Source organism: Haliotis rubra, unplaced genomic scaffold, assembly GCF_003918875.1.
Source record: "Haliotis rubra isolate DU_JTF1 unplaced genomic scaffold, ASM391887v1 Scf182, whole genome shotgun sequence".
NCBI classification, from domain to species: domain Eukaryota; kingdom Metazoa; phylum Mollusca; class Gastropoda; order Lepetellida; family Haliotidae; genus Haliotis; species Haliotis rubra.
The window spans coordinates 592,630-620,121 of NW_025765803.1; the positions used below are offsets into that span (position 1 = coordinate 592,630).

A 27,492-nucleotide genomic window follows, 5' to 3' on the forward strand; every position below is an offset into this window, starting at 1 on the left:
TTTTTTTAAGAGTACGTGAGAAATATAATAGTCTTTGACGTTTACCTTTCATTGTGTGAGAAAAATCAATAGTCTTTGACGTTTACCCTTTATTGTGTCAGAAAAAAACCGATAGTCTTTGACGTTTACCCTTTATTGTGTGAGAAAAAAACAATAGTCTTTGACGTTTACCCTTTACCATTTGACAAAGATATGAATTTGATGTGTACTTATATTCCTCCTATTGGTTCAACGTACTATAAGCATGTGAATCACAAATGTAATATTGAACAACTGGAGCAATATCTGCTAGCGAATCTCCATGACTTCGCTGAATGTCACACTGTTATCTGTGGTGATCTGAATGCCCGTACAGGTAAACAGAACAATGTGTCTCCTAGTCTTGATGATGATAATATGAATCATATATTCCAAGCGAGCGCTGATGATGACCACTATCATATTGATGATCGTAATTCTCACGACACTGTTGTTAATAATTTTGGTAATCTGTTATTAGATTTATGCTATACCTTCAACCTGTTCATTGCGAACGGTAGAGTGTATGGAGACTCGCAAGGGGAATATACGTTTCATGGGCAACAGGGATCAAGTGTCAATGACTATTTTATTGGTTCACCAGACTTTTTCCAATTTATTAACTTGTTGAATATTGGAGACAGAGTAGACTCTGATCATTTACCATTAGAACTGACTTGTCAATTTCCAAATATGAACAACTCAAGTGATAAAAACCATTTTGATGATTATAAAGAAAAGATTGTTTGGAACGACGCCTGTTGCGAAATATGTTTAGATAATTTGAAAAGTAAGACTTCATTTTATAACGATCGTCTCTTATCGAAACTTGAGTTCGATCTAAACGGAGCTTTAGATGAATTTGTCCATGTCATATTAGATTCAGCAGATTGTATGAAGAAAAAGACTAGGCCGTTTAAGCAAAACTATAAAACACCCTTAAGTGACGAGTGTAAATCTGCGCGACGAGACACGCGCAAAGCACTTAGAAGTTTTCGGTGTAGACTCTCAGAGAGAAACAGAAATTATTTTTGTAAAATGAGAAACAAATACAAAGCTTTATGTAGAAAATTATTCAAATCTAACCTGCGTAATCAAAGATTGAACAGATTGAATGGTTCTATTCACAATCCTGCTATGTTCTGGAAACAAATTCGTTCATTTAGAAAGAGATCAAATCCTAAAAGTAATATTTCAAAATGTGAATGGATGACACATTTCAAGACAGTTTTTTCTAATGATGCTGTTTTTTCAAGCGATGGTTATTCCTTCGACGATGATATTATCTCTTCGAATGACTATGACACTGTTGATCAAATGATTTTGGAAACACAAATTTCAGTAGATGAGATAAAGAATGCTATAAATAACTTAAAGAGCGGAAAAGCAGCTGGTCCCGACAATATTATAATCGAAATGATTAAATGTTCTCAAATCGAGTTAATGCCCTTCCTCCATATGTGTTTTAATACTGTATTTGAAAGTGGTTCGTTTCCAGAAAGCTGGTCTCGTTCAATTATCGTCCCTATACATAAAAAGGGGGCTCAGGACAATCCAGATGATTACAGAGGCATATCTTTAATGAGTGTTATTGGGAAAATATTTACAACTGTTTTAAACAACAGAATCTCAAACTGGTCAAATCTAAGAAACTTAATTCCTGAATGTCAGACAGCTTTTAGAAAAGATTATTCAACTACTGACCATATCTTTGCACTATATGCAATAATACAAAAGTGTCTATCACGTAATAAACACAAACTTTATGTAGCATTAGTTGACTTTAAGAAAGCTTTTGACACTGTGGATCGTTGTAAATTATGGCACTGCTTACGAAAGTCTGGTTTACAAGGGAAAATGTATTCTATTTTAAAATATATGTACTTGAATATTAAATCATGTGTTCGTTGTGGTGATGATTCCACTGATTTTTCGACTGTCCCATGGGAGTTCAGCAAGGGTGTATTTTAAGCCCTGTATTGTTTTCCTTCTTTATAAGCGAACTGCATTATGATATTTCCAATGCAGGTAAACATGGTGTGCAAATGTTTCCAGATATGATTGAAATTTTTATCCTCCGTTTTGCCGATGATGAAATTTTAGTGTCAGATACTATCGTTGGTCTACAAAACCAACTGAATATTTTGGAACGTTACACAAATGAATGGAAATTATTTGTTAATTTTGGAAAAACAAACATAGTTATCTTTAGAAGAGGTGGGCCTGTCGCCTCTAAAGAAAAATGGTTCTTGAGTGGCAAAAATGTATCTATTGTTAATCAGTATACCTACCTCGGGCTATTGTTTTCCCATATCATGAACTTTAAAAAGAGTGTTATAGACCTGAACTCACGTGCTAAGAAGGCTCTTATTAATGTTATGTCCGTTTCCCAGAATTTTGGAATTTTAACCCCGAAAATATATTTTAAATTGTTTGATGCACAAATCCAACCGATTATGCTTTATGGGTCTGAAATTTGGGGATTTCAACGTCATGAATGTCTAGAAAAACTACACCTTTTAGCATGTAAAAGGTTTTTAAATGTAGCGCAAGCAGCACCAACTTGTATGGTTTATGGAGAATGTGGTAGATATCCGATATATATAAATTCACAAATCAGATGTTTAAAATATTGGTTAAAGATCCTTGGAATGCACGAACAAAGAATCCCCAAACTAGCTTATAACATGCTTGTACATTTAGATGTGTGTGAGTGAGTTAAGATTTAAAGTCACATCGGCAATATTTCAGCCATATCGTGACTAAAGCAAGTTATAAATATATCAACAATTTAAGTGAAATTATAAAATTCTGCCAACGAAGGACAGTAAAATAACTAGATAATCACAGATATATATGTAAAACTAGTAATTGAATCTAAAACATTTTAACTATAGGGGACAACACAATATAAAAATGGGCTATAGATCGCCACCAACTGAAGGTAGATCACCATGCTAGGAGCCCTGGGGACTTACATTACTTTTGCTACCTGCATGGATCCTAGCTGGATTTACACCATCCCTTCAGCTGCTGGCGATTATAGGAAAATTTAGCCAAAAGTTAAAATAACAAAAATACTACGTTTAAAATGTGATAATTTATATTTTACTTTGAAAGTTTTGGGACTTACGTACCCTCTCAGGAGGACAATAATTTTACGCTACGTCAACCCCCTTTGAGGGTACAGCCACTAACAATCTCAGTGACTAATTTAAATTACCAATAATAAAATATTTATCTATTTACAAATCAGTTAATAAATCTAATTCTTTTAAAAATTCAACTATTAAATGATAATAAGCATTATTAAAAAGATCCTTCAATGTTTTGACATTAAAATACTTATCCCTTGTGATGGAATATTCAACACAGTCAAGCAGGACATGCTTGACCGTGATTCTTTCATCACAAGGGATACAAAACGGAGGATCCTCACCTTTTAATAGGTACTCATGAGTATATCTAGTGTGGCCAATACGACATCGTCGCATAATGACCTCTTCAAATCTGGACTGACAACCCAAGTAGGTGTAACCAATATAGGGTTTTATTGCATGTAATTTATTTATACCTACTTGGGTGTCCCACTTCTTCTGCATCAGATCACGGATGTAGGTTCGAATGCTTGCTTTGTAATCAGAGCAAAGGAATAAGAAGTGGTGTCACATTTTTGTTGAGTGCTGCCTTTGCAGCAAGATCCGCCATTGCATTCCCAGAAATACCAACGTGACTGAGTAACCAACAGAGGACGATGTCGCATTGGCCAGTTGCAAGATCATTATATAATTCTATAATTTCTAATAAAAGTGGATGTTTACAAGAAATATTTTTAATCACCTGAAGGCAAGACAGAGAGTCAGAAAAGATTATGTATTGTTTATATTTAGGGTATCTATTTATATATTTGAGAGCTGTTAGGATTGCGTTTGCTTTAGCTGTGAAAATTGAACTGTCATTGGGTAATCTGGAAGATATTGTTCTGGACCCAATGACAGTGGCACAAGCAACCGCACCACCATCCTTGGACCCATCTGTAAATAAGAATTTATATGTATTATATTTACTTTTTAATTGATTAAATTCTTGTTTATATTGTAAGTCATTAGTTTCTGATTTTTTAAATTTAGTGAGTGTTAGGTCGACTTGTGGACTAACCAATTGCCAAGGAGGAGAAGAAAGAAAACGGGAAGGAGATATATTCTCCAACTCAATGCCAGCAGCAGAAATATATTGTTGGATTCTTATCCCAAGAGGTGGGACAAGTGAAGTTTTTTTATTATACAAATCCTCATAAAGAGGATTAAAAACGCAAGTGTGGGCAGTATTGGATTCATTAGAATATAACTTTGTGATATATTGTAGGGACAATTTGATACGGCGAAGTTTTAAAGATGGCTCATCAGCCTCAACGTAGAGACTGTCAATGGGAGAGGTTGTGAAAGACCCAAGACAAAGTCTTAGACCCTGGTGATGGATAGAATCAAGTAGTTTGAGGTTGCTTTTACAGGCCCCACCATATACGATAGAGCCGTAATCAAGCTTCGAGCGGACAAGTGATCTGTAAAGGTGTAGGAGCGTAGCTTGATCCCCTCCCCACCTTGAATTAGACACGACTTTCAATAAAACGAGTGCCTTCAGGCATTTAGTTTTCAGGGATTTGATATGCGGAAGAAAAGTTAAATGGGAGTCGAAAATGAGACCTAAGAACTTGGCCTCTTTTACAACCTTGATGGGAGTGCCATTTAGAAACAGTTTTGGGTCTGTATGTGGTTTATATTTACGGCAGAAATGTATGCAATTAGTTTTTGATTTAGAAAATTTAAAGCCGTTTTCAAGACACCATTTATCTATTTTATTTAAACACAACCGTAGTTGCCGTTCAATGGTATACATATTCTTACCACGACAAGAAATGTTAAAATCATCCACAAAAAGTGATCCATCAATTTAATCATTTAAAACCTTGGATAGACTGTTGATCTTAATGCTAAATAAAGTGACAGACAAAATACTGCCTTGTGGGACACCCTGATCCTGATTGTAATGGTCAGACAGGGTTGAACCCACTCGGACTTGAAATTGCCTGTCATTTAAAAACTGTGATATAAAAAGAGGTAAACGACCCCTTAAACCAAAATCATGTAAATCCCTTAAAATGCCATGCTTCCAGGTGGTATCGTACGCTTTCTCGAGATCAAAGAATATCGATACTGCATGTTGTTTATTGACTATAGCATTTTTGACAAAGGATTCTAAACGTACCAAATGATCGATGGTGCTACGATTGTTCCTGAAACCACTTTGGATATTTGATATCAGGTTATTGGTTTCAAGATACCAAGTTAATCTACTATTCACCATTCTTTCCATGGTTTTACAGACACAACTCGTTAAAGAGATTGGTCTATAATTAGAAGGATCAGTTTGATCCAGGCCAGGTTTTGGAATAGGCACTACAATTGCATTACGCCAGAAAGTTGGGAAATTCCCCGAAGTCCATATTGAATCAAAAATATTTAGAAGTGTTTCCAAACATGATTCCGGTAAATGTTTCAAGAGCTGATAGTGTATGTTATCAGCTCCTGTTGCTGTATCATGAGCTTGCTCAAGGGCAGTATGGAGCTCATGTAATGAAAATAATTCGTTATAGTCTTCGCCATTGTCTGAGTTAAAATTTATTCTCTTCTTCTCCTGTTGTTTCTGATAATGTTGAAATTCTGGGACATAATTTGACGAAGAAGAATGTTTGGCAAGAGTTTCACCAAGCTTATTGGCAATGTGAGACTTATCAGTTAATAAACTGTCACCATCCTTCAGATGGCGAACAGTAGATTTGGAACCTTTGCCCTTAATTCTTTGGATCATGTTCAACACCTTTGAAATTGGGGTGCGTGAATTTATCTTGGAAACGTAGTTTCTCCAAGACTGACGCTTATTCTGTTTAAATGCGCGTCGAGCCTTAGCATTTAAAATTTTTACTTTGTCCAAATTATGGACCGTAGGATGTTTGCGAAAAAACTTTTCGGCTTTCTTCCTACTCTTTCTGGCCTGTTTACAATCATTATTGAACCATGGCTTGCGAATGTGAGGATTTGCAGAGGACTTAGGTATTGTTTGATCAGCTATGGCAGTGAGCTGATCTGTAAATAGCTTAATTTGATCATCGGTATTTTGAAAACGTTCAGGTGTTAGGTTTGAAGTACACAATATCTCAAACAGTTGCCAATTTGCTTTTTAAAAATTCCACCTAGATGATGAAGAATCAGCAATTGGGTTGCTGGTTTTCAGAATGGTGGGAAAGTGATCGCTGCCACAGAGGTCATCATGGACCGACCATTCAAATTCATTTAATATGTTGGCATCCGTAAGAGCAAGGTCAAGGGCTGAATACATTACAGTAGCAGGATGTAAATAAGTGTTAGAGGCATCGTTATATATACATAATAATGAATTCCTCAAGTATCTTCCCTTTACTATTTGTATTTACGCTTCCCCATATAGGATTGTGACCATTCAGGTCCCCCCATGATAATGCATGGCTTAGGGAGCTGATCGTAAAGTTGTTGAAGATCAGATTGTCGCAGTGACGTAGAGGGAGGGATATGCAATGAGCACAGAGTAAATACAATGTGCACAGTTAGCCGGACAGCAACAGCTTGAAGATTTGTATTAAGAGGAACGGGGCTGTTAATGACTCCCTGCCGTATAAAAATAGAAGCCCCTCCAGAAGCCCTATCTCCTGGTGGAGAAAAGAAATGATGACAATTGTATTGTCGTAAGTCAAATGTGTCAGTAGGTTTGAGATACGTCTCTTGGAGACACAGTACCGACGGTTTATAATCTTGAATCAACAGCTGTACTTCATTTACATTCTTTCTAAGTCCTCTGCAAGTCCACTGGATTAGATTTAAAGATTGAGTCATGGAGGCTCAACTGGGGACCTAGTCCGTGAACGTGAGGAAGAAACGTTTCTTCCCTCTCTCCTGAGATGGAGTCACCTCCATATCCAAAGGAGCAAATGCGTTTTCAATGGTTATGTCCGTAGAAGGGAGATTCCCAACTTTCGACTGTTTGTTTTGCCTTTTTTTTTCTTTCCTGGTTTTTTTAATGTCTGATTTGTCAACATTATGCTCGGTTTGAATCACAATCTGATTAGTTTGTGTTTCTGAAGATACATTTTTTGGTGGAGTGTTTGTACTAAGACTGAGAGGCTGATCTGAAATTACCCACGTTAACTCAGTCTGACACATGATAGATGAGGTTGGTACAGACCGGGTAACCACAGCAGAGTAGGACCAACTGGTAGGATTTTGTGTCTGGCTTGCGTACAGTTTCTTGGCTTCAAAAAAAGAAATGTTATTTTTGTATTTGATTTTGACTATTTCAGACTGTTTTTGCGACTCAGGACATGGCTTTGAAGAGGCAACATGACTGCCTCCACAGTTCATGTCTTTTTGACAATCTGAAACATCATGGTGTTCACCACACCGATGACACACAATATGACTGTGACAAGATTTTGAGCCATGGACAAATTTCTGACAGGTGTAGCATCGGAGTGGAGTGGGGATATACACCTCCACTCCGAGATTCAAATAACCAGCCTTAATGGATCGTGGAACTGATACACAGGCAAAAGTCACAAGATATGTGTGTGTGTTTTTAACAGTGCCATCAATTTTTTTCGTGAAACGTTTAATGGATGTGACCCCTTGATCTTCTAGTTCAGATTGAATTTCTTGTTCAGACATGTCGGACAGGCATCGATCTCTGTCTCGAATAATGCCCCTACATGAGTTAAGCGTTCTATGAGGGGATACTACTACCTCAATATTGGCAAACTGAGTGACCGAAAGAAGATTGAGAGATTGTTGCTTTCTCTCACATTCCACTAGAAGTGAACCATTTCGAAGACGAGTTACATTTTTCACATCTCCGCAAATTCCAGAAACATCTTTGGACACAGCAAATGGATTTAATTTGATAGGTTCATGATCAGAAGCCTCAATCACCAAGAACCGAGACCAGGATTCTACATTTTTTTAAATAGTTTCGTTGGAACCATCACGTTCCAAACGTCTCTTTTTTTCATATCGAGCGGAACCAGGGTAGTTTTGTGACATGGTGAAGGATATAAGTTCAACATCCCTGCTCCCCACCCGCCACCGAGTGTCAACAAGAACAGTGTTACATTGCACCGGACATCCAGGATGCAAACGCCGAGGATACAGGGATGTTATACTCCAGCAAGTATGACACGAAAAGCTGAATTGGTTTACCAAATTAAATGTCTGGCTGGTTCGGCCCATAACAAGTAACCAGAAACCTACAGATTTCGGAGGTCAACGTCACCAGATTGGCCCATGAGCCACCGCCTTCTGGCATGGTACTCTAGGCAAATAAATATAAGTATATTTCAAATAATAACATTCATATTCATAAATGCAAAACAATGCACAACATTCAACATGAATAGTTTCCATGCACAGGGCATGGCATGACCAGCCGATTGGTTGAACCGGGCCAGTTCTACCACCCGTCTAGGTGAAGTCAGGGCCGAAGTGGTGTGTTGGGCAAAGGAACACTGTTCCTGGAACCAGTGCCCTCAACCACCAGACTACCTTCCTCCACCGACACAGGGGCGCAACCCACGGCAAACGGGTTGGTGGACCAAACATTCCCCCGGGTCCACAACGGGGGGTTGAAGGGCGCTTAGCGTAACCCAGCACCCACCACGAGGAGGTGGCCCTTCATGGGTGCCGTACATTTAGATGATAGGGGTAAGACAACATGGGCGTCTCATATTAGCCATGTGTGGCTAAATCAAACAGTTGGTAATATCAATCTATTTCTTAAGCAATTTCGAGAACAATCTGTTAGCATGTATTATCAACAATGGCATTCCTGTCTAGACAATAGTTCAAGATACCAGTTGTATAGATCACATAAGAGCTTAATTCAACCAGAACTATATCTATCTGTATTGACATCTAGAAATATTAGACGCACACTTGTCAATTTTCGATTGGGCTTGTTAGACTTATCAGTAAATAAGGGCAGACGATTTTCAATAGAGAGACGTTTAAGGATATGTCCATTATGTAACTCGGCTATAGAAGATGAAATTCACTTCGCTTTTGTATGCCCACATTATGCTGATTTAAGGAAAAAATATATCCCAAATAATTACCTGTTAAAATATCCTAAATCTGCCTTTGCTTCCATTCTATCTTCCAAAAAGGAAAATGTAATACGTAATCTTGCGCTTTATGTAAAACATGCTGTTTTCCTTAGAAGCAATATCTTATCTGAACTGTAATTTCTTTGTGAAATGTCTGTAGCATGTGCTGTATATATACTTGTATTACTTGTATATGGGCCGGAGGCCTTAAGTACAATAAATATCTTTGACTTGACTTTGACTTTTCATTTATCGTGTTTGCATTTGGGGTGAGAATATGTCACAAATACTTGGGGCGGTGGAGTAGCATTGTGGTTAAAGCGTTCACTCGTCACGCAGAAGACCCGGGTTCGAGTCCCCATATGGATGCAATTTGTGAAGTTGATTTCTGGTGTCCCCTGGTCTTATTGCTGGAATATTGCTAAACACGTGGCGCAAAACCATACTCGATCGCTCAAAAATACTTCATACTAAAGACAATTATGTAGATAATGAAAACCGAACTTGCAGTTGAAGTTGAAACGCACCCAGCCATTTCTCCGGTAACCTTCAAAGAGTATGGTGCAGTGTCCATCTTCCAAGACGCCAAGTAAAGAATGGCTCGTTCCCACACCAGAGTGGACATTAACATCTCCGGTAGCGCATGCGCACTGTCCAGCTCTCATATCAAGAACAGTTGTTGCCAAGAAGGCAATGAAGACCAGAATAAGTGCCATATATATTCCGGAAACCTCTCTGCAACAGAACACTGTGTAGTGTAAACATGATATACGTTGGCATGAGTGGTCATGATTCTCAAGCTCCCCAAGTTTGGTAAAGCAAAGAAAATTCTTTTTTAGATCAAATGTACGTCATTTTAAACAATAGATGTATTAATATATGTTCTGTCAATTGATGTTTTCCAAACAACTATTTGTTTTAACAACTGATCCACTCATTATAGCAAAACATCATTGTAAACAGTTCTGTCTAACTGAGCAATACTCAGGTCATAATATATAATAGCTATCACCTGTAATAAGTTGTCGTCCACACGTATAAGTCAACTCTTCCGTCCCCTGTTTGCCATGTAGTCATATCCATACAACTTATCAGTCTTGGTTCTCTGTTAACACTGGTCTCAAGCAAACAATGCTTACGGTAAGAGCACCCGTCAGGCTTGCTGACTTGGTAGATGTATGTCAGCACGTCCCAGTTGCGTGGGTAGATAGATGACATCAACAGTCATAAACAAAGCTCTGACAAGGCATCCACATCCTTACATACACACAACATCCCTGATGAACCTAACACAGTACAAAAAGGAAAAAAACGAAATAGTTTAAGTTTTTATGGAGTAAGGACACTGACAATAATTTCATTATAAACTTCACCGACACCTATAAGAATGTTTATCCAACTCTTATCACCATGATAAATAGTAACATTGACAGGGCTATTCAATATTTAGTCAACAATTCTTAACTTTGATCGTAGCCAATTGGTTAAGAATGGGCTTAAGAAGTTCGTAGGGCTACGAACGTTTCGAGAATAGCTAGCCTGTTCTACATAACTGCAGAACACACTAAGAGAGTGTTCTCTGGGGTTATGAAACAAAGAAATATTACCCAACCACCCTGGTGGGACAATGAACTGGACAACATTAAACAACAGAAATACACAACATTAAGGTCACACAGTGACAACAAAATGGGCATTTCTCTGTTCCGAAATTTACGATCCATATTCGAGACAACTTTTTTAAAGAAAAAATGAGTACTTTGGGAAACTAGAAAGATAGATTTCTAGAGGCAGATTTTGGAAAATAGACTACACACACACACACACACACACACACACCCCACCCCACCCCAGTGTAGTACTTGCAACATGGACTCTTCATGTTCACTCAAAAGTCAACATTATCAAACCACTTACATTTCTTTTTAATAATATTCTCAATACTGTACACTTCCCAAGCAGCTATGACAAGAGCATCATATGCCCTTTACATAAATCAGGAAATATACATGACACAAACAATTACAGAGGCATTTCACTCATTTACACTCTCTGTAAGATTTTTACCTCAGTTCTTAACAAAAGGCTGTAAATTTGGTGTGATGAAAATAACATCTTAAATGAGACCCAGGCAGGGTTTAGAGCTGGTTACTCTACTGTGGATCAAATGTTTGTTCTCCAGGGTGCCTATTCTCGAAAGTGTCCCATCTGAGACAGATCCTAACTAGTTAGGATAGGAGTTAGGACATCCCACCGTTAGGATAAGACCCATTCTCGAAGCAATCCTATCTCTGTCCTAACTTGACCTACCGATCCTAGCTAGGATAGCGAGCTCTTCAGTAGGTGAGAGAGAAAACCCTTCAGTGGTTCACTTAGACCTGTGGATTCACCTAAATATTACCCATGATTTATGGCAATGCCATAAAAAACATGTTCGAATTACCATATTTTCAGAAACAAAATGTTGTTACAATAATGTTAATATATTCGATATTTTCATCACTTAGTTAATATTTAATTAAGTTCTTGAAAATTCATTTATTCAACAAGGAGATAACATTTGTCTTCTGAGTTTGAAAGCCTGCGGAAAATCAATTAAAACTGTGCACAAATTATTTTCATTTTATTTGCATAAACAGCAGTTACTTCTCTTATCAAGTTGGCCTTAACATTGAAATTTCACAGCAATGTGACAGAAAAGAGCAATGTTTTGATTAAAAAGGCCGAGAATAGGTAAGAATTGATCAAATCTCTTTTGTAGATCTAAAGAATATGTGCATTGAAACAAGTGTGTCTTTTCATTACCGATAAATTGATAATATACACACAAAAACTCTTCTTAACTCATCAAAACTGTGTGATGTTGAAAATTCAAATGTAATTTAGGCGAGTTATTTTTTTGACAATGTCAAAATGTGAACAAACAAGAACCACACCATGCTGACTTCTGACAAGTATCCTATTATTTTTATCCTAAGTTAGAATATCCTAGCGCTAGGATACTTTTCGAGAATAAGGTATGACACCTATCCTAGACCCTAGGATCAAAGTTAGGATATCCAAGGGCTACGATCCTTTGGAGAAGGAATCTTCATAACTCATAGTTTCTCATTTTTTTCTGCACTTATATTTCGGCACTATTTGGCACGTGCTTCAAAAGAAATCAAATGTTTTGGAAAGCTTTTATAATAGTACAGGGATGAAAGTTAACTTAAACAAAATTAAGGTTATGGTCTTTAGAAATGGGCCGCCTCTTCGTCATTATGCGAAACGGTTCTATAATGGTTGCCCTGTTGAAACGATGTCCTTTTATAGATATTTAGGATCAGTTTTAACACCCCAGCTTGTCTGGAGTAAAGCCTAGACATGTCTTGAATCTCAGGCTTCTAAAGCTATAATGTCTTTAAATGGTTTCCAGAGGACAATTGGTAACATATTTTGCACTGATCTACCTAATATTTGTGATTCAATGGTTGTGCCTGTTCTTTGTTATGGCTCTGAAATGGGGGTAACATGTCGTTCCAAAATAATAGAGGGTGTGCAAATTTACTTTTGTAAACAATACTTAACGGTGAAAAGAGCTACATTAAATGGTATGGTTCTTGGCGAGTGTAGCAGACTCCCATTACAGCATTTGTACATGTCAAGAGTGATCAAATTGTGATGTAGACTTATACATATGGCACAAAATAGACTCCAACATCAATGTGATTTAATGTCAAGATCATTAGATAGCTTAGGCTATAATACCTTGGTAGCAAAAGTTAGACACATCCTGTTCCAATATGGATTTGTTTATGCTTGGCTAGGCCAAGAAATGGGAAATGTGGAATATTTTGTGTATCTATTCAAGATAAGGCGACGTGATACCGTAAAACAATCTTGGTACTCATCAACTAGTGATTCTCCTAAATGCATATTTTATAAGGAGTTTGAAACTGTTAAACGTTGAAAGATATTTGTTTTGTGATATCCCTATGCATTTAAGAATTGGTATTTCAAGGTTTAGATGCAGTAATTTTAATACCGCGGTTGAATGTGGCAGGTATCGTGGAATTGCATATAACGAAAGACTGTGCCCTTTTTGTAAAACCAGAGATCAGCATTATATAGAAAATGAATATCATGTATTACGTATTTGCAACGCCTATGATATACCTAGAACTAAATGTATAACAAAGTTCACTAAAGAACCACTTGCTCTTTTCTCTTTTGTAAATCTTTTGCAAAGTACAGACATTGATATACTCCAAGACATCAAGCTGAAAAGTTGTTTTGCGCACGCACTAAACACAGTGTCAGTCTGATTGTATAATGGGCGAGGGCCTCTTTACTGAATAAATACTGTCTGTCTGTCTCTCTGTCTGTAGATAGATGCTCATGTTGTTAATCACTGTATTGACTGGTCCACACCCCATTATTTACAGAGTGAGTGAGTGAGTGAGTTAGAATTTAACGTCACCGTTATTTACAGAATATGACCCACAATGTATAATGGAAATATTTATATGTGGCTGCTGTGAAACCCTTGGCTGCCTGTGTCCATCACACTTACGACCCACGAATATCTCATACATCATTCGTGTCATTCAAGTATCTTTTTTTCTTTATTTTTTAGTTCCCATATTTCATGTACAGGCAAACATGTATAGATAACTTTCTTAATAATACAATGGTATATGTATACATGTATGAAAATGTACAGTTGGCTGAAAAAGTATAATTGGCTGGATTATGTTCCAAGTAATAGATGTAATGATGACCAATATTGAAAAAACAATTGTTCAGTTCCCGCAGATAAGTAAACATATCTTGACATATCATAGTGACGGACAATTTCATTTTTTAAATATTCTAACTTTGGTTTGAAACTATTTATGCTGCATCTGTAGATATAATGTTTGATAACTGAAATGATTTCATTAATCGGATTATTGTTGTTTCCTTTCATTCCCAATATAACGATTGTATTTGTAAGTTCCAGTTGTAACTGTACCGAGTTCAACCATGATTCTTTTTCTTTCCATAATTTAAAAACAAATTCACATTCCCATAACATATGATTGATAGTTTCTCTTTCTTGTTCACACAATGGACATATTGGTGAGGATGTGTATCCCATTTTATAAAGTAGTTGTTTTGTTGGTAGGATATTGTGGATAATTCTATATTGCAACCATTTCAAATCTGTGCTTCGCGAACATTTATTCGCAATAATGTTACAGATTTTCCAGTCGTTTTCAGTAAAATCACTCTTTAGAACTCTTTCCCATTTTGGAAAACTTGAAAAAGGAAAAGAAAAGAACTTAGAAACTAGGCTAGATGAACTAGAAAAGAAACCAGACCTTAATGAGGATGGTGACACTAAGCAAACTCTACTAAATGAAATAAATGTTTTAAAACATGAGCTAGATGAAATTTCCAACCATAAAATAAACGGAATGCTTATAAGCGATACAGCAACTTGGGTCGAAAAAGGTTGAAAACCAACAAAATACTTTTTAAAGTTAGATCGGTGTAACGAACTGATGGGTGTAACGAACTGATGGGTATAACGAACTGGTGGGTATAACGAACTGATGGGTATAACGTATAACGAACTTACAGACATAACGAACTGATGGGTATAACGAACTGATGGGTATAACGAACTGATGGGTATAACGAACTGGTGGGTATAGCGAACTGGTGGGTATAACGAACTGTTTCTTTTGTCCCGACCACTCGCTGAATGTGGCGCTCTGGCAATCTGAGAATCTGAAAATCTTTCAATCTGACAATCTTTCAGTCAGGCAATCTGACAATTTGACAAACCGGTTACCTGGCAATCTGGCAAGCCTTCAGTCTGTCAATCTGACAATCTCGCAATATGGAAATCTGACAAACTGGCAATATGACAACATGGTAATCTGACAATCCCACAATCTGGCAATCTAACAATCCCACAATCTGACAATCGACACGGGTTCGGCATTGTCTTTTCGATGTGTGAAAATGTGTTGAAATCAAACGCTGATTAAATATTTACTCAGCAGCAAAACAAACGTCAATACGAATTCAAAATCAAATCATTTCAGAAATGGACATAATAAGCGGATCAAAAACATTTTTTGTGTACAACATCTTGACGCATCAATGAATAACTTAGCAAAATATCTAGACATTACGTGAACGTTTGCAGTTCATTCAGACTCTTGACTTCAGTATCTAGTGTGACCACCACGAGCGGCAATAACTGCAGCACAACGTCTATGCATGGAGTGCACCAATCGATTGATGACGGCCATTGACACTTTGGTTCACACTCTGAAAAAGGCCTGGCGCAATAAATCGGATGGGTTCGGCCTTGGCATAACATTATTCAGTCTCGTCTGAATTTCATCCCAAAGATGTTCAATTGGGTTTAAATCAGGACTAAGTGCTGGCTACTGCATAATGTTGACACCGATCTGCTGTAGGAAGTCCCGTGTAGCTCTGGCAGTATGGGCTCGGGCGTTACCCTGCTGGGAAATGTTGTTCCGGTGACGTGCGAAATGTGGTATGACGTGAGATCTGAGAGCTTGGTCGATGTAGCGCACCGCTGTGATTCCGCTTCCTATCCCTGGACCAAGGTTCTGGAGCACCACAGGACCCACACTCTGGTTCAGGCCTATTCCATCCCATACCATGATGCTTGCACCTCCCCATGAGTCTCTCTCCATAACTCATTGGTCTGAGTAACGCTGGCCACGTCGTCGCCATATTCTTGTTCTGCCATCTGCAGTTGATGCGCAGTACCGACTCTCATCTGTGAACAGAATTGAGCAGTTCTCCATTGCCTGTATCGCCAGCTTTGGTGTTTTAGGGCAAACTGTAGACGTTCACGCCGGTGACGAGGGGTGAGGATAGGTCCACGGTAAAGTCTACGGCAATGGAGGTTCCCTCTGTTAAGACGTCGGCGTACTGTATCAGTACTGATTGGTCTTCCGTGTTCCCACTGTCTGGTGGGGATTCTGTACATGCTGTCGCACAACATGGCGGTCTTGTCGTCTTGTGGTCACCCTTGGTCTGCCAGTACGGGAGCGATCAGTTGTGGTGTTGGTGGCTCGGAAATGTTGCTGCAGCCTGTAGATGACCCGAACGTTGACCTGGAAGTGATTGACAACGGCTTGTGCAGTGTGGCCAGCTTCAAGTCCTCATATCGCCTGGTTCCTGTGAGTTGTCGTGAGTCGCGGCATCATGCTGACGGTGTAATGTGAGTGTTTCAACCAGGTTTAGGGGTGCATTTTATAGTGCTGGTCCTAGTGAACAGCACGTGCAGCATGAGTTGCATGAAAAGCATGGAGAACACTATACTATCTCCGAGATCAGGTTGCGTTTTCCTGGGTTCCATTCTGAGTTTGGGAAGAAATTTCTTTGCTCAGGTAAAGTAGGAGATGTTGTCAAAAATATAAAATCAAAATATTAAATGAGTTTACAGTTATCCGTTTCTGTGATGGATAATTTTAAACTGACGTTTCTTTTGCTGCTTAGTATATATACTAACCAAAACATGTTCCCTGCAGCTGATCCATAGCGTAGTGACAATTGGAAAACATAAGATGACATAGACAGGGGGTAGGCGATCAGATCAAATGTGTTCTAATTGTTGGTGTGATTATAGTGGTGTACTAGGTGGTTAAATAGGTCAGCCCTCAAATTCAAAATTCGGATTTTGCAGAAAATGGGCCAAAACCGCATCTGTTGGCAGGATATGCCCGGCTTCTTCGAGGTATGTTGCTGAGGGGTCGATCAATGTGATCTTCCCCATGTTGTTCAGTGAGAGCAGCGCCGAAATATTTCAGGGTGGTAGGGATTTTGACGTTGACGTACACGTTTGCAGTGACGTCCCTGGTGTGTTCAGTTGGGGAACGTTGAGCACTTAGTATTCTCAACGGCATGACATTGATATTTGGCTGTTGGAGGAATTGAGTCACAATTGTATTTTTCTTTATTACAAATATTCATTATTAAAATATTGATGTATTAAGACGAACAATTTCTGTAATTATGTTTACGTTATCCACATTGCCTCACAAGGTTATAATTACGAGAGGAACATTTCAATAGTGTGGCCACGTTCTGATGAGATTGTACAGAGCTGTCCCGGGACAGTCAGTGCTGCCCATGTCGCGGTGGCCTCTGAGGGTGTAGCTGGACTGAATCTTCCCCATGCTGACGCCGCAAGCAATGAGGGCCTTGACGGTGTTGAGAGCCGCACTGTTGGGGACGTGATTCATGAAGTTGCCGATCATGCAGAAACCTGGATAAATGAAAAACAATGGACACTGTTGTAGCGCTTAGTTTAAACCCCTTGTCGAGTCACTATCTTACCCAGACCATCACTGTTGTAGCCTCTGGTTTGAGCCCCTGTCTAATCACTGACTTACCCAGACCAACACTGTTGTAGCGCTTAGTTTAAACCCCTTGTCGAGTCACTATCTTACCCAGACCATCACTGTTGTAGCCCCTGGTGTGAACCCCATCTAGTCACTGACATACCCAGACCAACACTGTTGTAGCTTCAGGTGTGAGCCCATGTCTAGTCACTGACTTACCCAGACCAACACTGTTGTAGCCCCGGGTGTGAGCCCCTGTCCAGTCACTGTCTTACCCAGACCATTACTGTTGTAGCCCCTGGTTTGAGCCGCTGTCCAGTCACTGACTTACCCAGACCATCACTGTTGTAGCCTCTGGTTTGAGCCCATGTCCAGTCACTGTCTTACCCAGACCATCACTGTTGTAGCCCCTGGTTTGAGCCCCTGTCTAAACAGACCAACACTGTTGTAGCCCCGGGTGTGAGCCCCTGTCCAGTCACTGTCTTACCCAGACCAACACTGTTGTAACCCCTGGTTTGAGCCGCTGTCCAGTCACTGACTTACCCAGACCATCACTGTTGTAGCCTCGGGTGTGAGCCCCTGTCCAGTCACCGTCTCACCCAGACCAACACTGTTGTAGCCTCTGGTTTGAGCCCATGTCCAGTCACTGTCTTACCCAGACCATCACTGTTGTAGCCCCTGGTTTGAGCCCCTGTCTAAACAGACCAACACTGTTGTAGCCCCGGGTGTGAGCCGCTGTCCAGTCACTGACTTACCCAGACCATCACTGTTGTAGCCTCGGGTGTGAGCCCCTGTCCAGTCACCGTCTCACCCAGACCAACACTGTTGTAGCCCCTGGTTTGAGCCCCTGTCTAATCACCGTCTTACCCAGACCAACACTGTTGTAGCCCCTGGTTATAAGCCCCTGTCTACTCACTGACTTACCCAGACCATCACTGTTGTAGCCTCTGGTTTGAGCCCCTGCCCAGTCACTGTCTTACCAAGACCATCACTGTTGTAGCCTCTGGTTTGAACCCATGTCCAGTCACTGTTTTACCCAAACCAACACTGTTGTAGCCTCTGGTTTGAGCCCCTGCCCAGTCACTGACTTACCCAGACCATCACTGTTTTAGCCCCTGGTTTGAGCCCCTTTCCAGTCAATGTCTTACCCAGACCAACACTGTTGTAGCCCTGTGTGTGAGCTCCTATCCTGTCCCAGCCACGTCCCTCGTAAGCGTTGCCGTCTTCGCCGACCAGGAAGCTGTATCCGATGTCGCTCCACCCTGTGAAAAAAGAAGTATTGTCGTGGAGATGTACAGAAGAAGGGAAAGGTATCAACTGTGTTAAAAAGAACGCTCCTTTCCTCCTTTTTTCACTCTTTCGTGCTCGCCGACTCACTCACTCAGTCACTCAGGTTCGATTTGTCACTGATTCAAGCATTCATTCACTCACTTACTCACTCACACATCCCCTCGATCACTCACTTTGTGACTCGTTTTGTCACTGATTCAAAGCATTCATTTACTCACTCACTTATCCCTTCGATCACTCACTGTGTGACTCGTTTTCTCACTGATTCAAGCATTCATTCACTCACGTACTCACTCACTCATCCCTTCGATCACTCACGTTGTGACTCGTCTTGTCACTGATTCAAGTATTCATTCACTCACTCACTCATCCCTCGATCACTCACTTTGTGACTCACTTTGTCACTGATTCAAGTATTCATTCACTCACTCACTCATCCCCTCGATCGCTCACTTTGTGACTCGTTTTGTCACTGATTCAAGTATTCATTCACTCACTCACTCATCCCCCGGTCACTCACTGTGTTACTCGTTTTGTCACTGATTCAAGCATTTATTCACTCACTTACTCACTCACTCATCCCTTCGATCACTCACGTTGTGACTAGTTTTGTCACTGATTCAAGTATTCATTCACTCACTCACTCATCCCCTCGATCATTAACTTTGTGACTAGTTTTGTCACTGATTCAAGCATTCATTCACTCACTCACTCATCCCCTCGATCACTCACTTTGTGACTCGATTTGTCACTGATTCAAGTATTCATTCACTCACTCACTCATCCCCTCGATCACTCACTTTGTGACCCGTTTTGTCACTGATTCAAGTATTCATTCACTCACTCACTCATCCCCTCGATCACTCACTTTGTGACTCGTTTTGTCACTGATTCAAGTATTCATTCACTCACTCACTCATCCCCTCGATCACTCACTTTGTGACTCGTCTTGTCTCTGATTCAAGTATAGATTCACTCACTCTTCCACTCCTCCCTCTATTACTCCGTTTGCGACTCAACACTTTGTGACGTACTCGATCACTTACGCACTTACGCACTTACGCATTCACTCACTCACTCACCGTGTGTGTCCATATGGTAATTCTGATAGCTCCTGACAATGGCGGAGCAAGAGCTCTGACTGGAACAGGTTCCACTCTCTCCGTGATGGATGAAGGCGTATTTCACAGCCCCGGAAAGATGGCTGACGGAGTGAGGTGCCCTGGCGCCCCACTGCGCCCTAGTCACAATGTGAGGACACCCGGCATGAGTGCTCGTACCCCCTGAAAACGAAAGTACTTTCTATATGTTACCCACGTGGGACTACGCAAAATGCCGCAAATAGACTGTTATCGCATACGTGTAATAACTGTGCGTAATAACAAATACAAGGGATCCGATTGGCTGCTATGCAAATTTTGACCTTTCTGTTACTACTTTCGGTTTATTGATTGAATGACTCATTCACAGCTTCACAAGCGTACACGTGAATGAATACCTGTATAACGCAGGTTTATCCACTAAGATAAATTGATGTGCATGCTGCATGCGCTTCACAGATATAAAAGTATCGCACACATGCCCATATGTAATTCAATGTTTCATATCAAAACAGACGTAAATATACTGATGTACAAAAGAAAGTACACACATGGTGTTTTGAGACTATTAAAAAACGTAAATATTTTGCTAGCAATGTTCCAATTGGGTACGATATCTATGGTGTTATTGCAACACGTACACAATGTTTGTGACTTGTGAGTCACAATCAAAACACTTTTCTAAATATTACGCTGTGTTCAGGAAAACATTTTACCAAAGGTGTGTACTTTCTTTTGTCCGTCATATTTTCATATAGTGTTGTGTAAAAGCTGAAGGGATCTTACTTCGAGTTATCCGAGATTCGACACAACCGATTAATTGTGGCTAAAGAATGAAAACACAGGGACCAGGCTTTACTTTGCGACAACAGTGAGAAACATCAAATTCCAACACAACGCTGTTTGACTGCACTTCAACTATCCATGATTTTGCAATAGTACTGTGTATGTTAGCTCTGTGCTAGCCCCCTCTTTGAACACACGAACCGGGCTCACAAGTACGGCGGTAGCATGTGTACTATGATGTGTACTATGGCGGCGGAACAAAGGTCAAGGTCATTTCAAGACGGAACGTCTGGTTTTGTCGCTTAATGTAACAATACATAACTAATATACCATCTCCCTAGTTCATCTGGGCACCAGTTCGTCAGCTGTGCGAAAAAAACGGTCCGAAAATGTATTTTGATACCTGTTCTTGTGACAGTTCTGAAATCAAGATGGCGGTGATCTGTTTACCTGTAGAACCTCCCGAGCAACTCTGAATGTTGACGTAATTCCCCGCAATCCAGCCGCTCTGCAACGAACATGGCATTCTTTTGAACAGTGATGTAATACACACATCGATGTAATACACACTGGTATGCATGCATTATCAGTCATACTGACCTGAGGAAATATACTGAGCGCCAATATGACAGACAAAGGACCTGCACCGAAGTTGGTATGAAACACAGATAAATGACATTTTCGCTGATCTACTTCCTTACCAAATTCTTCAAGGAGTTAAAAGATACTGAAAAATATTTTTCTTCAATCTCGGGAAATATGACAGCCCTCTTTCGACACTTTTATCAAGGAAAGGAAATACGTCCTCTGTGTTCTTTCAGTCACTTAACCGACCCTGTTCAAAACCGTATTGACCCCATTCCAAACCGTATTGACCCCTTCAAACCCGTATTAGCCCCTTCATACCCGTATTTTCCATCTTTCTTCAAGTCCGCCTTGGCCTTCAAAACATTCGCACTGGCACTCATTATCCTTATTAGACCCTCCTTAAACCCATCCGCCATAAAGCTGGCATATTGCTGAGTGCGGCGTAAAACTAAACTCACTTAAACCCGCATTTCCCTCAGTTCAGTATTGGCCCTCATCAATCCCAAAACCTCTTTGAAGCCGTATTGCCCAGCATAGCCATCATTCACCGAATCCTGTAGCGATGTATACTTTTATTTTTATATATATGTGTGTGTGTGTGCGTGCGTGCGTGCGTGCGTGCTTTTGTTTGTTGTTTTTTTGTTGTTGTGGTGTGTGTGTGTGTGTGTGTGTGTGTGTGTGTGTGTTTTGTCAGAAACCCAGCTTCTCTGTTGTTTATATTGTTCACGACACGTGAGTTAATCCATGTCAATGCAGCGTTTGTCCCCAACATATGCTCATCGTTCCTGGGATTTTGTGTCAGACAGAAATACACTGACGTACGAAGGAAGTACACACTTTGTGATTACTTTCTTTTGTGGATCAGTTTATATTTTTACGACCATACCTTCAAAACACACTTCATAACAATCCGTTATGCCCCGATAGCAAATTAATTTGTTGTAAAATCTGAGGCTGTTGACCTACTTCACAGTATTTTACTAGAATGACTTTCACTCTGAATGTAGTACCTACCTTGCCGTTGAAGTTGACATGCATCCACCCGCTGTTCTGATCGCCTTCATAGGTGGCGCAACTCCCTTTTGTCAGCACGCCAAGGATTGCATGGCTCGTTCCAACACCCGACCGGACGTGGACATCTCCTGTGGCGCATGCGCACTGAGCAGCGCTAGCTCCACGTAGAGTCGTTGCCAAGAAACCAACGGTCACCAAACTCAGCAGCATCATAAATCTTGAGACCTATGAAATAGAAATTGAACAGAAATATAAACTGAAAAGATGAAGTATTACATAAAGATAACAGTGGTCATCAATCCAGATTGTCCTAAGAAAAACATTAAAAGGAAGTTTACAATATTCCCCTTGTTAAAAAACACAAAGACATGTTTCTCAACATGCAACCATTAATTTAAGGCCTGGTAGGTCAGTGCATTTTTCACCTCTTTCCGCAGCAAGACATATTTTGTCCATTTTAGATTTTAGTCTTCGTCACTTTTCCTCAACGTAGTTCGCCCCGAAATAGCTGCAAATTTGCTGATTATGCGGGGTTAAGCCATATTCTGTCAGTTCCACCTTAACTGTATGAATTGACGACCAGGAAAATGTACCTGTTAATATATTGACTAACTGTGAAATTGTTTGTGACAATACTTGTAAACTTGTCACTGAAGTTAGGGAGTTGAGCAATTCCAACCATTGTTGCAACAATAGTCTCATTTCAACTGCTGTAGTAGTGAGTGAGTTTAGTTTTAGGCTGCACTCAGCAATTTTCCAGCTATATGGCGGTGGTCTGTAAATAACATAGTCTGGACCAGACAATTCAATGATAAACAGCATGAACATCGATCTGCGCAATTGCAAACCGACGACTTGTGTCAACCAAGTCTGCGAGACTGACCACTCGATCATGTTAGTCACCACTTACGACAAGCATGGGTTACTGAAGACCAATTCTAACCTGGACCTTCACGGGTGAAATTTAATGAAACATAATGAAGCAAAATATGGACAACAACTTCTAACCCGGATCTGCACAGATAACTGCAGTAGTAAACAAGGCCATTTATTAAAAAACGGAAAGACGAAAAGAAATAATGACCTTTCGAATTTTGTGGCCTTTCAAAACTATATCATTTGTGACCAGTGTGACAAACTTTTAAGTCATAATTTGGAATATTATAAAATCATTATTACTGTGTGTGATCGATTGCAATTCTATACAGGGGACTTCATAATCATGAATTAGTGAGTATTGCTATAGGCCTCTTTTAAAAATATCCAGTAATATCTGGGTGGGGATACTGCCAATCGGCTTTACACTTACATGTATCTTATTCACGAACCTATATGTTTGTTTATTTGTTTGTTTAAGGCCACACTCAGCAGTATTCAGTGGTTTATAATACAGCCTGGAACAGACAAACCAGTGATCAACAGTATGAGCATCGATCTCAATGACATGAGTCAACCAAGTCAACGAGCCTGACCACTCGATCCAGTTTGTCGCGTCTTACGACAAGCATGGGTTGCTGAAAACCTATTCTACCCCGGACCTTCACGGGCAGTAATATATACGTCAATAGATGATTAGAGTCACAGTCACATGTGGCACTAGAGGAAACCCGTATCATATAGCACTAGAGGAAACCCGTATCATATAGCACTAGAGGAAACCCGTATCATATAGCACTAGAGGAAACCCGTATCATATACACTACTGATACACAAGTGCACACAAAATACCATCTGATTCTGAATTTAAATGGACCGCCTCCGTGGTGTAGTGGTTACAGCGCCCGCCCGGAGAGCGGAAGGTTGCGGGTTCGATCCCCGACCGCGTCATACCAAAAGACGTTAAAATATGGTACTTGTTGGTCCCTGTCTGGCGCTCGGCATTAATGGGTACAACAAGGACTGGTCGGCTCGGAGTCAGTATACTGTGTCTGAGTGGGGTATTCATGCATGGTATCTCAGTGAGCTGGCACTATAAAACCAGCTTAAGTCTGGGCTAGTACAAGCAGCCGCACCTACACATACACACGCATGCACGTCGTCATATGAGCGAAATATTCTCAAGCAGGACGTTAAACCCAACTTCACCTCACCTCACCTGAATTTAAATGAGCATGTGTGAGGGAATGAGTGAGTTTAGTTTTACACCACACTCAGCAATATTCCAGCGATATGGTGGGGATCTGCACATAATCGAGTCTGGACCAGACAATCCAGTCATCAACAACATGAGCATCGATCTGAGCATTTGGGATCCGATGACATATAAGTCCCTCACGATAAGCATGGGTTACTGAAGACCAATTCTAACCCGGACCTTCACGGGTGACATTTAATGAAATATAATGAAGCAAACGATGGACAACAACTTCTAGTTTATTACATACACCGGGGGCGGTGGGGTAGCCTAATGGTTAAAGCGTTGGCTCGTCACGCCGAAGACCCGGGTTCGAATCCACAATGCGTGAAGCCCATTTCTGGTGTCCCTGGTGATGTTGCTGGAATATTGCTAAAAGCGGCGTTAAACCAAACTCAGTGAGTCAGTCAGTCAGTACATACACCGACGTTTACGTGTCAGTAGATTTTTTACACCGTTATCAAGTTAAACGCAATAAACATGAAGTTATAGGAATGACGTCTATATGGATGATCAGCTTCTTATTGTACAATAGCGACGTTACGGTAGAGATACTAATACCGTTTTCAAGCTTGAGGTGGTGAATGAATACAGCAGGCTATATATAGGGTACACGAGGGCTAACAAAGACAATGGATGAGAAACAAGATGATTAACAATGAAAACTATCATACATATACATGAAATAAGCCGAGGCAAGATAATGGCATGATGAATAGGCTACCAGTGATATGGCTTACAGCTTCTAGAATTCGTCTCAAACAGTTCATGAAGTTGTTACCTACAAAGTCGTGTGCTTCATTATTGACTCACCTACTTCTGAAATGGCGACCAAATAATTAAATGAAAGATGTTAAGATTTTTTCTCCTGTGGGATGTTTTCTGTTTGATGTCATGGACATAACATGATTTAACGGAATGGTTAACTGTCTGTCGGTTCAAAATAGGAAAGCAAGCATTCAACTGTCTGGAGCGATGGTAACCTACCTTCTTGTGTGGACCAAGTTAGAGGAACAAGTATTTGGCCTTATCTCCAGTGGTATGGAGGACCGCTTTAGCCATATACTTAGAGGTGATGACACGTCGGCGAGCCTGACCAACCAATTTCATTAATGGCCTCTAACCACAAGAATGGGTTGCTGAAGATTAATCCTAACCCGGATCTTCACGGGTCTCTTCCAAAGGGAAACTTCTCCAGAACCAAACGTCTTTGACCTCTGGAGTGAGTTAAGATTTAACGTCACATCGGCAATATTTCAGCCATATTGCGACGAGAACATGTTTGACAATGAAATGAAACGTGTATATTATATAAACCTGTCGTCAAAGGACAGTAAAACAACTAGCTAGAGAATATCACAATAAGAGTTAAAACTAGTATGGAAAGTTAAAATTAATAGCACTATTTGGACAACACAATATAAAACCAGGCTATAGATCACCAACAACTGAAAGTAGATCACCATACTGGGGACTATGGGGACTTACAGTATCTTTGCTACCTGTTGGACCCTAGCTGGATTTACACAATCCCGTCAGCTGTTGAAGAGTGTAAGAAATGTAAGCCAAAATTAAAATAACAAGAATACTACGATTAAAAATCCTGGTAAGTTTGAATTGACTTTGAAAGTTTTGGGACTAACGTACCCTCTCAGGAGGACAATAATTTTACGCTACTTCGACCCCCTTTGAGGATACAGCCACTAACAATCTAAGCTGATAATCTGAACTACCAATTATAAACCTGTATCTATTTACAAAACATATTATATCAAATTCCTTTAACAAATATATCTCTTTTAAAAAATCAATGATTAAATGATAACTGACTTTATTAAAAAGATCCTCGACTGTTTAGTGAAATATTTATCCCTTACGATGGAGAGTTCAACACAGTTTGACCTCAGGATGACCATCCACCCGAGTATGTCACGCCCAGCTAAACACCAACCAAACCAAACCTAAAAAACTATAGTTGAAATGCGTTCTAATTGTTGAACCCAACTCACTTTACACGGCAACTTTCATTTCATATTTAAACAACGTCCGTGCAAAACAATACACAATGTCCTCAAAACCCAATCATAAATGACAGCATAGTCGTGCAAATCAGTGATGACACCAGGTGTTCGCGAAAAGGGAAAACATGTCATTCCCTTTTGGTAGGGTCGCCATCAATACGACCTGCATTAAAATCTAAGTGTTTATAGGTTGACCCCTGACATCCCAAGGTGCCCTGTTTACAAACCACACAATCGGGTGATTGATAGATCAGGAAATAACACTGAAATTAAATAAACCTTTAGAAATAAATCTTTACAGATCACAAAGACGCAAATTTTATGTGGCAGATTTTCCTACCGTAAATTGAATATAACGATGCAATTCTTATCAACAAAAGTGTGGCAAAGGCTAAGCAAACACCACATACCAACATGGAATCTATGGATTCATTAACATTCCCTTACACAGAACTGTATTTTAACTTCTGATTCGGTGTAAATTGTACTTCAGGGAATTGTTTGCCCTATACAGACTTTGCATTTTTTCAATAAATTTTGCCACTTTTTCAAAACAATTTACCAGATAATAACTCTATCCGAAAACTAGGGCACGTCAATGGCACACCTACTTACTGTTATCAAAAGACATGATTGCTGCAATTCTATCTCCGTTTTCTGATTAATGGGAGTGGCACCTATCCCAGGCCAAATCGTGCTTCCACTTATCAAAATATTAACATTCATGAAATATGAATAACCTTTCACCTGTGTGTTCTGACGTGATTTCCGTTTGACAGGTAAGATGGAATACCACCTGCCTTTGACCTCACCCGTGAAGATCAGGGTTACAATTGATCTTCAGCAACCAATGCTTGCTGCCAAAGGAGACTAACGTGATGGGGAGCTCAAGTTCGCTGACTTGGTTGGCACGTCATCGTATCCAAGTTGCGTAGATTGATGCTCATTCTGTTGATCACTGGATTGTCTGGTCCAGATTCGATTATTTACAGACTGCCGC

The 27,492-nt window shown here is 40.0% G+C and overlaps 2 protein-coding genes across 3 annotated transcripts in view; one reads left to right on the plus strand and one right to left on the minus strand.

The window, feature by feature from the left end:
- Nucleotides 1-27,492, plus strand: part of LOC124273578 (peptidoglycan recognition protein 1-like) — a 197,772-nt gene that overhangs the window by 147,782 nt on the left and 22,498 nt on the right. The window lies entirely within an intron of this gene.
- On the minus strand, nucleotides 17,147-22,558 carry LOC124273579 (peptidoglycan-recognition protein SC2-like). The gene is made up of 5 exons (XM_046708866.1): nucleotides 22,338-22,558; nucleotides 21,186-21,243; nucleotides 19,932-20,132; nucleotides 18,708-18,821; nucleotides 17,147-17,483 (listed from the first exon to the last, which is right to left on the minus strand). The coding sequence occupies exons 1-5, from the start codon at nucleotides 22,548-22,550 to the stop codon at nucleotides 17,284-17,286; spliced, it is 786 nt and encodes a 261-aa protein (XP_046564822.1). The 5' UTR covers nucleotides 22,551-22,558; the 3' UTR covers nucleotides 17,147-17,283.